Genomic DNA, 17,301 nt, shown 5'->3' on the forward strand with positions numbered 1-17,301 from the left:
TCTACGCCATTAAAAGGTTTGAACAATAGTTAAACACAGAGGCTGAAAAAATATTGATGGAAACAGCACAACATTGGAGCAAAAAAGTTTAACTCGTAAAGGCGCAAGAACGCAAGTAATTGTTTCCCAAATTGAAAAGTTACCAACTGTCAATTGCGTTCAATTGAGAAGTCCTCTATTGAAACCAACAGATGAATGCAGATATTTAATTGTTGTTCTTGATAGAAAGTTGACATACCAAAAACAGCTTTATAAAGTTATCAGTAAAATGGATCAAATTAGCTATCAGATCAATTCATTTGGTGCGCAACCAAGCACTTTAAGGACTCAAACAATTCTCTTCAGATCACTAGTTTTGTCGCTATTAGAGTTTATGGCTTCTTTTATAACGTTTGTCATCCTACTCAATTGATTGAACAAACAAAAAATTTAGACGAAACATAAAGTTTCGCTTTCTTCGAACTAAATAAAAATGTGCTCGTGAACCACATCTTGAATAAAATTTTTCCTGGAAAACTACAAATATCGAACATTTCTTCGGGAAGTTTTTTCGATTTCGTCCTAAAAAAACAATCCCTCAAATCGGGTAGAGTTTTAAATTAATCGGAGACGTTGAAATTAATGTAAATACTCAAATATATGACTTTTCTCTAAGTACAAAGTGTAAATCAAGATGAACAGTTCTAAAAAAGGAAGAATGAAATAAAGTACTCAAGATTAAACTAAAACAAAAAATGCAAATAAAAGACACGGACGAATTCCATTGAACAAAAACATTGAAGTTTTTTAAAGACTACTTTTTCGAGGTAATTCAAGAGAACAGGAAACTGAACTTGAGTTTTATTTAGTCTTTCATGCGAAAGATTTAGAGTATTTGATATGAAATCTTCTGGTTATTTGAATTTATATGTTCGAGATTAAAAATGTATAATCATATTAAGTCGTATATGTCGTATGTGGGTTTTATGGAAAGTAAATTCTGATGAAGACGGGCTTATCTGGGCTTTTCTGATGTTTTTTCCAGTTTATCTGAGACCCATTTTGCTCTATTTTTTGAGATCCTCGTTTCGGCTTGTTTGACTTGCCTGAATGGGTTAATAGCGAGACATCAATTCAACTCTATCAGTGAGTCATTTTTTTCGAAGGGGCTCCAATAGTTTTTTACTATCCATATACAAAGGCGATATATACTTCTTCAATGTCATACAAAGACACTTTTTATGGCTCTCTAACCATACAAAGACCATGAAAGATTCCTATTAATCATACAAAGACTATAACTAATTCTTAGTACACAGAGACAGATTCCAAATTTTAGTAATCATAGAAAGATCAGATATGAATCTTAGCAATCATAGAAAGATCATATATGACTCTTAGTGGTCATTGCAAGATCATACACTAAGAAATGTTGCATGTCTTATATGGAAAGATTAACGATCTTTGCATGACTACCAAGAATGCTCATCCCGGGTACCAAGATGCTATAATGGCTCTAATGGGAAATACCATGACAACCAGTCGTTTATTACTTCTCATTATAGCCATTATAGCACCCCTCCCCAGTCCAGCAGCGTATAGTGGTCATGTAGCGAACACCCCCTCCCCATTTTTTAAGCCATTTTCCAAGGCTTCACGAAGAATAGAATATTCGAAACATTTAAAGTTCAAGTGATTCCGTTTTTTTCTTTGACTTTGGCTATAAGCAACTGATCGTAAAGATATCCTTTGTTAGCAGGTGTATTGTTATCGATAAATTCCCTTACGCGATTGTCTACGATGGCATTATTGCCGTGTGTCGTTGGCTGTGATAGGATTACTTTTCCGATTATTCCCCTTGAACTGAATGCTCTTTAAAGGTTCGAGTTAACCCGGAGACTCTAACACCTTCCGGCTCGGCTGTACGGAAAACGTTGGTTTCATTTGATCAAATCGATCATTAAAAACGCTGAAATTTTTTAAAAAAAAAATTATGTAAGAGTAATAGTTCCTTTAAACAGCAACTTGGGTCTCTCCCATCCCCAGTCGAGACCAGATGGTTATCTTGCAAGATCTACCCGACTGCAACCCAACGTCAACCCAACTTCAACCCCTCTTCAGCAGAAAAACAGAAAATCAAAAAAAAATCAAGAAAATTTCAAGAAAATTAGAAAAAAAAATTGAAAATCAGGAAATGAAGATTGAAGATCCAAGTTCACTGGAATGTAGGAAGCTTTTTTGCGCTAAAAGTGATTACCTTGCATAATCTTGAAAATCGAATAGTTATCTGGCAAGACGATGGCTACCCGGATGATAGTAACATTGTAAATCAGCGCTGAATCAGAGTATTTCTCAGACTGTTTTTTACTATGATCAGATTATGATCATGTCACTTTTTACTGTGAAAAGAGTAAATTCAGACAAGAAAACGAAGGCTGTTCATTGTAAAAACAGCATTGAATTCTTAAACTTAGCTTAAACTGTTCAGAATTGTTTTTCAGCCTTTTTTTCCCTGATCAGAGCTCTCAACGCAGTATTATTAATCTTTACAGAAAAAATACCTCCACTTAACTCTATTTAGAGAAAGAAACCAACTGCATATTAGTTAGTTTTTGATTGACTATTGGAACTATTATGCAAATTATAGAAATTATTTATACAATTGAAGTATTTGGAGTTTGTTGATCTGATTTGATCTGGCTTGTTGGTTTGATCTGGCTTATTTGATTTGTTGATCTGGCTTGGTATTTATACAACTGAAGTATTTGGAGTTTCTTGTCATGCCCTCTGACATGATCTGGTAACTGTAGCATCTCAGAGTAGCATCATCAATTGAAACTGGATTTTTCTGATTGCACCCGACATTAATAACCCGATCATCATAAATCTGCACACTGTTTACTGGGATCTCCAGAAGAGTGGGCAAGTAAGGTTGACCAGTGTGGAACATGGTTGAAGAGGAGGCACAGTACAGGACACACCAGACACCATTCAGAGGAGAAGGAGGACATAAAACAAATACGGAAAACCGCAGCAAAAAGCTTTAAAAAGTACTTAAAACTTGCGGAAAGAAAATAAAGCTAAAAATCGATTTATTTAAATGAAAAACTTTATTATATATATATATATATATATATATATATATATATATATGTATATATACATATATATATATATATATATATATATATATATATAAAAATCTATATATATAAATTTCCCTATATATATATATACGTATATATTATATAATATATATATATATATATATATATATATATATATATATAGTTATAAATTTCTATAAAATATATGATATGTCCACCACCACCCCTATTTATACCACCAAGATTCCCCCGACACCCCCATTTATACCACCAATGGTCCTCCACCACCCCTATTTATACCACCAATGGTCCCCCACCAATCCTATTTATACCACCAAGTGCCCCAACCACCCCTATTTTTACCACCAAGGGTCCCCCACCACCCCTATTTATACCACAAGGGTCCCCCACCACCCCTATTTATACCACCAAGGGTCCCCTACCACAATGGTCCGGGTATCTTGCAAGATCTTGCAAGAAAATGTTGCAGGGTCTTGCAAGAATCGTGCAAGATCTTGCGATATAACCAGCCTTTGCCCCATTCATATAATTTATATAGCGCCCATCACGGCAGACCCCTGTTTCATTACAGGTGCGTCTGGGGGTGCGAATAATATGTGGGGGGGGGACACAAACGAAAAAGATCCGTGATTTGATTTCATATGGCTGAAATCGTTCCAATAAATGAATGCATTATTACATACTATGTGTATGCCAGACGTATGTTATACCTCCTCGTTACAATTATTGGATCGGTTGTGCCCCTCCCCCCCCCCCCCCCAAAAAAAAAAAAACTTAGGAGGTGCGTATTATTTGCACTCCCAGACGCACGTGCCATGTTTTAACATCATGATTTATTATGTAATGGTTTGAATATCTCCAAAACGCATCTACTGATGATTAAAATGCACGTGCTTTTGTAATGCGAACGAGTTTAGCTTAACATTAAAAGACGCATTCAAAAAGCAATAAATAATTGTGTACACCTGCTTAGAGGTGGTTTACATTCTTACTGTGCGTATTATACTATTCTGTATTGTATATGTTTTTGTCTGTTCATTTGTTGTTGATAAAATATATTCAAGCCCCAGAAAATTATTAAAATGTCTGGAGAGTTGTACGATCTGGAACTGTTGGCAACGATTGGGTTCGAAGGTGAGGAATAGATCGCATTCAGTTTCCTCTTAAATATATATCACATGACTGTTCAATTGAGCAATTTATGATATATTTTCAGTTTTTTATGTTCCAGTTTTGTTATTCATCACGTGCCTATATTAGTTTTGGTTTTAGATTTTAAAAATTACAAATAGTTCCCTTTCTCGGGAAAAAACGATTTTTTCTGCGGAATTTTCTTTCTGAAATTTAAGGCAGCGCGTGCGGTCAATTAATCACAGCGGATTCAGCAATTAAAAGATTAAAGTAAAATTTTCCTGATGAAGATGCCACAAAATGTTCCTGAGGAGAGGGGCGAACCGTAGTTTACTATTTGTTGTTTGCAGTTGTCTGTCAAGTGTACGCTGCTGCTGGGGCTCCCCATGTTAATGGCGTTTGTCGAAATAAGTTTTTAGAATTAAGGTTTGAGTGTTTTCATCACATAATAAAGAGCATATAACCCAACTGTCAAATGGGATAATTTAGTGCCTTTTGAGCCCCTGTTTTGAATATATCTATTGTCAGGCATATGGCTGCTAATTTTTGTATGACGCCATATATGGCCTGGATACCTGCCAAGAATTTTCTATTGTGGTCAACCCGGGCTTTTACATATAGTGGAGCTTTTCTGTTTGTGCCCCCCCAGCAACAATACGCACCCACTAAGTGGGGGGGGGGGGCACAAACACGGAAAAGATTAATGCAATTCAGTTTTCGGTTATTTCAAATGTCGAGTAAACATTGTGAAAAAGTGATGAATGGTATTTCTGATATAGCATTGTGGAGTTAGGATTCTTGTCAAAAAAAGTTATTCGAACTTGCGATATAATTTTGCTGGGGTTTTAATGGGGAAGACGCTGACTGTGTCATAGAAAAAATGACAACTTACAGTGATCGTTTGTTTCTGATTCCTCCCCAGTTGCATTCCAAAAGCTATCTTGCCGTTTTCTATCAGTACCTTGCAAGATTATCATTACGAGCGTTTACGAGTACAGGAAAAAACAGACTCCAAAAAACGTCACTGGCGCTTACAGGTGCTGCCTTCCATTCAATACGGAAAGCGCTTCAAATTTGCGAAAGTGTTTTCCACAAAGCAATTAAGAGCCTTAAAACTCAAAATTGGATCAATTAAAGGTAAAAAGTAGTTACGTTCCGCTGCAAGGTAATTTAACAAAATTTTAAGGCCTTTCCTTCCCATTATAGCCCCCAACCTTAGTGGTTAGATAACTATTATTTATGGTAAATATACCCCCCAATTATGGTAAATATTCCATAATGGGGAGGGGGCTATATTTTCATGGGGGGCTATAGCGGGAAAGACCCAAATTAATTCTTCTAATCTTTTTGCCGCTTAATTTTACGATTTAATTTTTTAATAATACCAAAATGAGGGATTATACTGCATTGAATCTGCCGAGCAATTCTTTGCTGAATGCAATTCCTCAAACATATTTTCTGGTGAAAAATTGTTTTCACTTTTCAACTTCTAATTTAAAATTGAAAAACAATGAACGAAGTTTCCAAATGGGGCACTGGTTTTTGTCCGCGAAATGCAAAGGCGTGTTTCACATGCACAATATAATATTTTAACACACGAAACCGAAATCTGCCTAAAAATGAGCAAATTTACTCGCAAAATTTGCTACTGGTTGACGCTCGAAAGTTAACTATTCATTAAGCCAGAATATTTTAAGACAAGCAAAGATTCCAACAGAATCAAGCAAGATAATCTTCATTTCCGCCAGGGTCTCACAAGATAGCCTTTTTTCTGAAACAATCTTACAAAACCGCCATTTCTTGATAATAATAGGTACACTAAAAAAGCGAATTAAATGTTCCTAAGTTCTTGAAATCTTATAAGGACATCCAAATTCGCAAAATTTAAATGTACACATCTTCTGCCCGTCGACAAAAAAACTAATCTCAGAAAACTATTAACATATGGAGTCAAAAAGAGTCTTTCCATCTTCAATCTTTTTGTCACGGTATTTTCAAAACTTGTTTGCTCGCTCCTAATTTTTTCTTATTTTTCTGTTATCCTGACAAAGTGCGATTCAATTGAGGCTGATATGGGGTTGAAGTACGATCCTTTTTAACTGGATCACTAGGTAGAGCAGAAAAATAGCTCAATCAGAAACCATTAGAAAAACACATAGAATGATTTGCGTAAAGAACGTAAAAGAAGCAGTCAAGACTAAGATAAAATAATAATGCGTTCTACACAGAAAAAAAGGCAAAGAAGAATTAATAAACACTAATTCACCAAGAGGTACTTTTGACCTTCAGAAAATGGATATATTCCGTTTTTTAACCCCTCTGTTATAGAACACGTTCCATTACCAAGTAAATAATTATTTAAACATTTGGCACGTCTGTTTGCGGGTTGCAAATAATTTGGATCCACTTAGCTAGGGGCTGCAAACGGAAAAGATCCAAGAAAATTTAAATTTGCGAAATTGTTGAAAACAATAGAAGAAGAGGATTTTCTTTCTACCTGAACTTGGATTGTTGTTTTGCATTTTGATTTTATTATTTTTCCATTTTCACGTAGCAAATTCTTGTGCCACCAAATGCTCGTGTCATCAAAAGGAAACTCGTGCTTTCAATTACCTGCGGTACTGTTGAAACAACGATGAACAAAACTAATGGTCGGCATTTGTTCGTTATGTCTGTCAAGCATTTGGAAAGTTAATGCAAAATACTCATTTTCGACTATCTCTTTCGTACATTAACTATTGCTTCATTGACAAATAGACATCAAAGTCAACTTGACAAATAGACATCAAATAGACATTGACAAACAGACAACAAATTTGAGGCCGAGTCTGTGGAAGCGACATATTATATCCAGAAGACGACTAAAACTTAGACTATTGATTTTACTCATTTTAGAAATTGTCTGTTGGATTATTCTGCAAGTTGTAAAAAAACACTTTCTGAATTATCTGTTCCCGGAAACCTAATGCATTTGAAAAATGTCAGTGTTCTGAGCTATAGAAAATGTTTTTCTAAATGACCGGGATGTTCTTCCGTGATAAAATTTGCACGCTGAAGACGACTTTTAATTATAAATGACTAAATTTTGGAGTTCAAACAATTTCCTTTTGTTAATTCATGAAGAAATAGCAATGTGAAAATACGAAAATAATGTCTCAAGAGTTCATGACCATCTTCGGTAACAATTTATCTCTGTTTTAACTTTTTTTAACCGACGGTTCCTTTTTCTTGCAGATCTTTCATGATAATCGTTTTCCTGCCAAAATCTAGTAGGTCAACCGTCCGGTCTCTACTGGGGCACCTACCCGTCCACAAGCCTCCCAGTCCACGTATTCAATGCGATACCTTTTGTTTTTCAATACGAATAAACAGACAGTTTATAATTGGTATAATACTATAATACTACTAATTTTAATACTATTGGCAAACAAAGCATTTGTTTAGAAGTCGGAGGTCTTTTGTTATGTTTGCATTTTGCTTTCAACCTCTAATGCATCAACAACTGATAGATAAAATACAAATAATGTCCGATCGCTCAATACGAGAATCATATGATAGATTCAAGTCTTATTCTCGAACCGATTTTTCTTTAAAAGGGTTTGTGATATGAAAAAATAGAAAAACATTGTTAATTCCTTTGAGTATGAACTATAAAATACAGAACATTGTTTAAAGGCAATGTAGTGTTAAGAAGTATAAATGAAACAAACGTCACATATTGTGAAAGTTTAAAATTGTATTGAATTTACAATGTGCTAAAGTATCGACAAATTAAGAGAGATGAATTATAATTGAGAAAATTTTTTTTAAATGCTAATTCTACAATTAACATATTCGAGAAAAGAGAAAATTTTAAAAATGCTAATCCTCCAATTAACATTTCATAGAAGACTAAAAGACGCCATAAAACTAAATCAAATTAAGATTGAACTTGAAAGATTTGAGACTAGAACTCAATTCAGAAACCGTTGGGTCTTTTAGAAACTCATTCCAGAAATGATTTTTTATTGTAGTTTTGAGAGCCCGCTTTTTAGGGATATTCCGCCTCAAGGTGAGAGGCAAATCGTTATACCAGTCAATTGCTTTTTTTGAAAAACAGTTTTGCATTATATTTGTTTTTTGGTTTGCTCCGAATGACAGTTTGTTTGTACGGTCATTCATTTTAGCACCTAGGGTGGCTAACTTGAGTTCATCGAAAGCTGGTAGATCTGCTTTTACAAGCTTTATAAAATATATAATAACCCGATACTTTATGAGGTATTCTACTGGAAAGATTTTGTGTTTGATCTTGAGATTAGTTGTCCTGTCAAATTTGGTTCTATTGAAACATGCCTTTATTCCCCAGTTCAATTGTTTATTTAGAGAAACTCGAAGTGATTTTTTAAGACCTGAGAACAGAACAATTGGGTAATGCAGATGACTTAAAACCAGAGCGTTCAGTAAACCAGATCTAGTTTTTTCAGGAAATATATTTTTGATGGAGTAAATGACCTTCATGCCAACAGCCATTTTTCTTAGTACATTTTTTATTTCTTCATCGAAAGAAAGATTACAGTCAATTTGAACTCCCAAGTGTTTCACATCTCTTTTCTCGAGAACTGTACATCCGTTAACAACTATTTCTTCGATTTTGTTTCTTTTAGGGGCACCAAAAATAATGAATTCGGTTTTGCTTTCATTTACATTTAACCCGTTTCTCCTGAAAAAGAGAATGAGTTTAGCAATACTTTTTTCAAGATGTAACTTTGATTTAGAAATTGTTTTTCCACTGCAAAAGATAAAAGTATCATCAGCGTACTAGATTATATTAGAGTTCACATCAGTATCTTCTTTCATATCATTTACATATATGTTGAAAAGCAGTGGGCCTAGCACAGTACCTTGTGGTAATCCACGGTTAAGTGCTATCCAATTTGATTCATACTTCAAGAATTTGACTTTTTGCACACGGTTTTCTAGATAAGATTTTAGAATTGTATTTGCTTGTGCACTAAAACCTAAAAGTTTAGTTTTGTGCAGAAGAGTAGGATGTGATATCGAATCAAAAGCATTTGATAGGTCTAAAAAAGCTCCTGTGACAATGTTTTTTTTATTGAGATCAAATCTGATTTTTTCAGTGCAATATAGAAGAGCATCTGTAGTTGACACTTTTTTTCTGTATCCAAACTGTGTTGTTGCAAGCAACTTATTCTTCTCTAAATAAGCTAATATTTGATCTTGATGAAGGATTTCGAAAAATTTAGCTAGAGCTCCAGTAAGCGAAATTGGTCGATAATTTATCGGATCTTCAGGATCATCTTTCTTGAAAAGAGGCAACACGTGGGCACGCTTAACGTGGTCAGGAAAGCGTTGTTCAGTTAAGAATTGGTTAAACAAAAAACAGAGAGGTTCAGCTATGTGTTCTCTTGCATCTCTTAAAGCCCAAGCTGGAATGAGTGATGGACCCAACGGTTTTTAAACATTTAAATTGTTGAGTATATCAAATACCTCCTTGGTTGTCGTATACCTGAATATAAATTTGTTACTGTGGTGTGCCGGATTATTACAAAATTGATACTGTTCTTTTTTACCAAAATATTCATCTAACGCTGAAAATTTATAGTTGAGAAGATTGGCAATATCATTTCCATTGGTCAAAACCGTTCCAAAACTGTTTTTGAGTCTTGGTATTTCTGTCTGTGTTTTTTCACAGTTTCTGATTTCGTTGATAAAATTCCCCATTTCTCTTGCACTTTTTAAGTTTTGAAACACATCTAGCAGATGTTTTTCATTTTCCTGCTTCGAAACAATTTTGCTGTTATTATTTGATGTCTTTGCAAACTTTTTTACTGTGTTTTTTGATATCCATTGTTGATGTAGCGTTAGTTTAGGCTTGTCATGGCGTATGAAGACGGTCTTTTGTGGAGCATGCTTTTTAATTACCGTTTCCAATGACGAGCAAAAGTTTTTATACATGATTTCAGGATTTTCTGATAGATAAAATGATCTCCAATTTATCTTTCCAACATCTAGGGAAAAAGCATTTTTAGAGTAGTTTGTTTTATCAAACACAATTTTTTTGATAGCTTCTTTTTTATTTTTAACGGTTTCACCAATTAAAGTAAGCGTGGCTAAGTGATCACTTTTTAGAATCGAGTCTAGTGTCTGGGAACTAAAAAAATTTTCGCATATAACATAGTCTATTAGCGACTTCGTTCTTGATGTTTCTCTTGTTGCTAAAGTTTATTTGATTTCAGTGAACCGTACGGCAAGATCAGAGTTTCTATGAGATTTCTTTCGTTGCAATTATAGTAATTAAAGTTGTAATCACCTATTAGAATTTTTTTTTTATTTTCAGTCGCTGCTCTATCTAAATCGAGGGCTAGCTCTTCCAAAAACGCATTTATTAGTTGTTTTTCTGGACAGTAAGCCAAATTTATCAACGCGGGCTTTTTATTTATTTTAGACTCTACCCAAACACTTTCAAAATGGTCTTTTGACATTGTCTCTAGATCATTTCGTGCTTTTGGATGAAATTTTTTCGGAACGAAAAGAATACCACCGCCTTTATTTTTCTCTGGAAGATCAGTACGTCGGTCGCATCTGAAGGACACTAAGTATTCTGAGTGTATCAACCAAAACGGAATATCATTAACTGATTTCAAGCACGTTTCTGAGAAGCCCGAAATACAATTGTCACCTAGGTCAGATAGAAAATTCTTAAGGAGGAGCAACCTTTGTCCAAGCACGCTTTGACAATTTTGATGTAGAAACTTTACTTGATCGTTGTATTTTTTCATTGAGGTGGTAAACTGCGTGTAACTGAGAGTTGGCCCTGGGTTTAATTCTACGTCACCTGACAAGAACAAAAGAAATCTAATGACCACCAAGGAGTAAAGAAAATTCCTTAACAGGCAGGTAAAAATGATCTTCTTTTTTGGATACGAATTATTATTAGACATGCACGATGACATCTTCTCATTCTCAGGATTTATTGGTGAAGTAGTGAAGACCCAGTTCCTTTTTGATGTGATTACACACAAAATAAGAAGCAGAATAAAGTGGAACTGAAGCTTCATTTTGAAACAATAAAAAAAGAAGACAAATGAAACTAAGAATATTCAGCAAAACAATTATCTCGACTAGTATTGACCCCTCATATAATTGTAACTCTGTCTCCAATGATTGCGGTATTTTGGGTATTGGTTTGGATTGCGTTGGTTGTTATTCAGAGCTATTAAATTATTGGATGTGGGAAGCAATTGAGAAAGCACACAATTTTTTATAAAAAGGGACACCTTGTTCGTAATGGAAATGCAAATCATCATAATACAAACTATCATAGCTTGGCATGGCTTTCATGAGTCCGTACACATTTGCTAATAATAATTTTTATCACCTGCTAATGCATTTATTTTATCATTAAAAAGTTTAATGCGCTCATTAATATGTTTGTTTTTTGGCAGATTACGAATTGGTGGCACTTGCATTAGTACAATTTTCTCAGGAGACAGCGTGTTTCTTGTTAAATCAACCAAATCTGTATGTTTCTCAATCAACTCGTCAATGTTTTTTGTTTTCTTTCAGAATTGAATTCGTCCCGTCCTGATTGAGAACTGCTTTGATCACTGTTTTGGGCAATTGTTTAACAACTTCAACTTTTTCACAGGTTGTTGAGCCTCGATAATCATGTACGCAGATATCTTCTGGTATAGTACTATCCACGACCGAATTTTTCACCAGACTGCTTCCAATAAAAAGATTTTGTGTTTTTGTGGGAACCTCTTTTGGCTCAAAACGTCTTACACGAACCTTTTGAATGATGGGGGGGGGGTTATATTGGTTCGAGAATTTACCTGATTCCTTTGGATCGTCATTTGACTGCTTTTTTAGCAAAAATTGACATGCTGAAATAACAAACTCTTTAATAATTGAGTCTTTTTCTTCAACTTTTTTAAATAAATCTACATAAATTCGGTACTGTTCATTTTTATTATGCGAATTGAACTCCTCTTGGTTCATCATGTTGATAATTAAGATCTATTAAAGTTGTTAAAAGTATCAGATAAAAGTTATAAGAATTATGAACGAGATAAAGAAAAGCTAAAATTCTGTTTCAATTTGTCTTTTTTCTTCTTTAAGAACACATGAATAAAGCAAGGTCAACTGTCCGAAACGAGAGATTGCACTTTTGTGAGGGAGATTGCGCTTTTGTGAGCGATTGCGCTTTTGTGCGAGTTTTGTGTGAGAAAATTGCTAATTATTTTTTGTTGTAAAACATGTAAATTATTCTGATAATAACCCTAAGGTTAGACATCCGATTGCTATCAAATGATAAATAAATTAGTATCAGTATTGTTATAATCCTGGGTTGAAATTTCTTTTACTTCATACAAGGATCATATATGATTTCAAACTGATCATAATCGATTTTTTAGTACAATCCTAGTATGAAACCAGATATAAAGTCCAATGCAATATTTGAAAATTTTTGTGTGATCCTTGTATGAGTTCTAAAACATGTAAATTATTCTGATTATAACCCTAAGGTTAGACATCCGATTGCTGTCAAATGATAAATAAATTAGTATCAGTATTGTTATAATCCCGGGTTGAAATTTCTTTGACTTCAAACAAGGATCATATATGATTTCAAACTGATCATAATCGATTTTTTAGTACAATCCTAGTATGAAACCAGATATAAAGTCCGATGCAATATTTGAAATTTTTTGTGTGATCCTTGTATGAGTTCTAAAAACCATACAAATCATATATGATCTAGAATGATTTCAACGAAAAAAAATATTTTCTACGCTTTATGCATCTTTGATTGATTTTTTTTCTGTTTCAGTAACCTAGAGCATAGCGGTTGAAGCCTTTTGGGAGTATGTTTCATCTTTTGTATTATCATTTTATGACTACCAAGGAGTCATACAAATCATATATGACCTAGTACGAAATTCAAGAAAGTTGTATGATCGATGACCTGGGATAATCTTAAAATTGTGGCTGTTCGTTCTCATAGGTAAAAATAGGATTTGAAGGCTCCTATTTGTCTATTAACGGGTAGTTTCTTGTGCTGATCGAGCAAAAAACGCGGTTAAAACATTTTTAAACAAGTTTTACTGTTAAAAGTTCTCATTAAAGAGGGCAATTTGTTCGATTTTTGAACGCTTTTCAAGATCAATGATTTGTTTCCACTACGTTTTCGTTCTCATTTTTCTGATATGATGACTGAATGAATGAGTGCCGTGTTAAGGACATGCGAGCAACACCCTGTTGGTACACCCTGATTGGAATCATATATTGTATGCACTGGGAAGTACAATTGTGATCCAAAACCTCAGAACCCAGAAGCAGTCTTTCCTCAATGCTCACAACAACTCTGTCTCCTGTCTGGCCATCTCCCCATCCGGAAAATATGTCGCATCCGGACAGGTACAGCAACACAATGTACACAACTCATCGAAATTTCAGCCACTAGTTTATACGTTATAGGACCACTTAGTGTGTGTGTGTGTGTGTGTGTGTGTGTGTGTATGTGTGTTTGCGTATGTGTATGTGTGTGTGTTTGTGTGTGTGTGTGTGTGTGTGTGTGTGTGTGTGTGTGGGGGGGGGGGGTGGGATTGGGTTATAAAGGAAAAAACTAGAAAAATATTTTTGACAATATTTCAAAGTAAATGTGAAACAATAACATACTGATCATCCAAATTTTGAAGACTATTGTTTTCCTTGTCGACTTTGCTCTATCTTTTTTATCAGGAATATACCCCCTTTTTAATCAAGAAAATACGTTACGATTGTATTAAGCTGGTTAATAAATTTTGAAAGTATGGACCAAAATGAAGTTACCCATCATAGCCCCCCTAGCCTAGTGGATCACCAAAATTACTGTAAATATACCATAAAGGTGGGAAACTCTAGTTTCGCTCGTGGGGGGGGGGAGGCTGTAATAGAAAAGACCCTCCAAAAAACAAAACAAGTGATAATGGCTACGTACACAGGCTGAGTTCCCAGACCGAAAACATGTATATCCAGACAGTCTGAGACGAAACATGTCTATGATCAGACCGTGGAGCAGAAAGCATGTCCAGACTTTTGGGCGTAAAAAAGTCCGTACTTTCAGTGTGTGTTCAAAGGCTCTCTATGTCCAGACTTTTGTGCTTTTAAAATTGCGGATCTATTCTGTTTCACCCCCTTCCCCCATATAGTGGGAATATATGTTTTATGACCTCCAGGCGCACGTGAATTAATTACATAGTAACGTGCTATACAATAACACATAATTTGTTACTCGGGGTCATAAAAACACTGCGGGGCCGAATCAGAATAGATCCAAAATTGCCTATGTTCAGACTTTCGTGCGATTTTTCTAACCAGACAGTGTAATTTCGAGCGCACAACGCCCCCTGGTGCGTGCACTTCGGTCCGGCACCGCAGCCTGAAGTTCAGCCCCATGGAACTTGCTACTGTTGACAATAATTCTTTGTCTCAGGCAGGCTACAACTCGTTTCTAAGTGATCTCGCTTCCCTACTTTCAAAATTCCCCACACTCCCCTCACCCATCTTCTGGCCTTATTGCGGGAGCAAGCAGAAAAGAAAGTTGTATATCGAATATATTACAACAATGTTAAAAGGTTAAGAGAGAACAACCTAATGTAATTTGTGCATAAGATAAGCTTGACATAGCTTGACAAGAAGCTCTACTTGTTCAACGTGTACTTGGCTAGAGAAATGAAGCCTTCAGTAACAAGAAAGATCATGAGAACAGGCTCGCGAGAACGGGCTATATGTCCGAGTTCGAGAGCTTAACACCAGTTGGCGTAAATGAGCAGCACACTAGGCTTGCATGTAAGACATTTTCACAGTAGTTTCACCTGGTTAGACCCCCTAAAAATAGTTTGAGGGGAAGCCTCTTCTCCTCTCCTCCTACTTCATTATGCATGTGTTAGGTGACGTACATGGGTTTCAAAGCAGACGTGGTGCTGTGGGAATTCGAGACAAGGACTGTTATCAAGAAGTTCTCTCTCCATAAGGTCAAGGTCGAGCAGGTCGCATTCTCCCCAAATGAGAAGTACCTCGTCTCACTTGGCTCTCAGGACGACCGAAGGTAAATGTCATTCCAATAAATTGTTCAGAGTTAGCTTTGCACTTTTTTTGCGAGTCCCTTAAATCAACAAAAGTTGAATCGTTGCCCAAATTTTGCAGCATCGTATTTAAGGTACCATTTTTTGAAAATTATTTTTATAAGTTTTTCTTTTCCTCGACTCTGAAGCGTTTTCTCCGACGAACTCCTCTCTCATTTGTCGAGTCGAAGGAACATTTTATTGAAAACTGTCCTCTCTCATTGGGTTACAATTAACTCAGACTCTGAAAAAGTCACCTAGCAACCTGAAACTGTACTTTACATTCTGTATATGCCAGATCTGAAGTTTATTTCATTTTATGCAATGATCATATATGATTTCATTCTGAACTCGTTACTTACCATCCTAGTATACAACCAAATAAACCATACATGATCCTTGTTTGAGTAACAAGAAATCATATATGATCCAAGTATGATTAGCGATTTTTATATTAACTTTTTGACGACCCATGTTTTAAGATTAGTGTTTTAAGTTTGTGTAGCAGGAGTGACTCTAGGCTAATTTTGTTACAGATTGCTTAAAAAACCCTTTTCACGCCGGAACGGTATCTTGTTACCGAAACGAAAAAAGTGATTATATTGCTGATCAATTTCAGGGTGTGAGGACAATTTACAAAATTCCAATTATTTGTTTTTAAAAAGTATTAGCAAACTTTTGAAAGTTTCTTCTCAAAATTTGGCAGTATTTTTTGTCGTATCATTTAGTCTCAATGAAAGGTTTCGTTGACCTCTATTGAGGAATAAAATGAATCTAATTAGTTGCTTGAGTTCTTTTCTGTCGTTTTTTTTTATTTGGGCACTCTCTTTAAAGAAAAGACAGTTTATTTTTTAGTTTTGTTTGTTTTGTTACCTATATGGTGGTCTTGTTGGTTAGTCTCAAAAATAACAATTGTGATTTGGAACTGCTATAAGCTATTTTATGACTTAAGAAGTTTTTTTTGCAATGCTTTGGATAAGAATATTGGCATGTAATTTTGAGGTTCTCTTATCATAAGGCAACAGAGAGAGAGATTCTTATTATTGACAACTTCTTTAGTTTCGGCCTATTTTTGATTTCGGACAAGTATTTACACCGTCGTTGTTTTTTGTAAGCATTCTAAGGATGCATAGATTCAAAGTTTGGCTTTTGCTAGGGGTTCTTAATGCACTAAGTCTTCAAAAACAATCTAAATGTTTTTTTTACTGCATTTTTACGCATCTAGGATCCAGGGCGTTGTTGTCTATGTTATTTTGGGTCTTGCTGTTACAATGTTAGTTCTCAGCTTCAAGATTAACTCAAATGTTTGGATTTTAGTTTAGGACTTCTACTGGTATGTGTTTTGTATAGTCGTCAATTTTTTTGTTACGGCCGTACGACATCACTATTAATTCAAATATGTTTTTTGTTCAATTGTTCGTGCAATTTTAACTGCAATGCGTGCAAGACGTCATTTCTCAATCTTAGTAGCGTTATCTTTTTGTCCATTTGCGTGACTAAATTTTTGGTCGCATGTGACTTAACTTTCTCTGAAATTGATTTTTCTTTGCCTTAAATCAAATAGATAAGGTCAAGTGATTGCGTGTCATTCTTATTGACGGTTATTTGAGGTCGTCTAGTAGAGGGAGCAATAAGTTATGGGATTCTGGATCAAGTATTAGCATCCAGCATATAAAAAAAATTTGGTCATTTTTTTGAGACTTTCTACAACGCTATTGGGACTATTTTCTGGCAATCTGCCAGCTATTTTCCTAATATTCGGCCAAACGCTTTGCAAGATTAGCTGGGATCCAAGAATCAGTTCAGAGATGTGCCAAATTTCATACACATCCAGTTCTTAGAAAAGTATTGCATATCCGTACAGCTTATGCGAAGAATTTTAACATTTTTGGCGGCCAACAATTTCTAATCAGTGGCAGGATCATGCAACTTAGCAGCCGTGGCAGGATTATCTA

The 17,301-nt window shown here is 35.1% G+C and overlaps 1 protein-coding gene across 1 annotated transcript in view; it reads left to right on the top strand.

Annotated features, from left to right (window-relative positions):
* The first annotated feature begins 4,014 nt into the window (after positions 1–4,014).
* LOC142348825 (cilia- and flagella-associated protein 52-like) overlaps positions 4,015–17,301 on the top strand; it is a 52,086-nt gene continuing 38,799 nt past the window's right edge. Inside the window, exons 1-3 of the mRNA XM_075400352.1 lie at positions 4,015–4,241; positions 13,480–13,658; positions 15,173–15,330. Of these exons, the coding sequence (XP_075256467.1) occupies positions 4,190–4,241; positions 13,480–13,658; positions 15,173–15,330 (389 nt within the window). The 5' untranslated portion in view covers positions 4,015–4,189. The remainder of the gene's footprint in view (positions 4,242–13,479; positions 13,659–15,172; positions 15,331–17,301) is intronic.

The sequence above is a fragment of the Convolutriloba macropyga genome, chromosome 10 (assembly GCF_964194025.1).
Source record: "Convolutriloba macropyga chromosome 10, txConMacr16.3, whole genome shotgun sequence".
Lineage (NCBI taxonomy): Eukaryota > Metazoa > Xenacoelomorpha > Acoela > Convolutidae > Convolutriloba > Convolutriloba macropyga.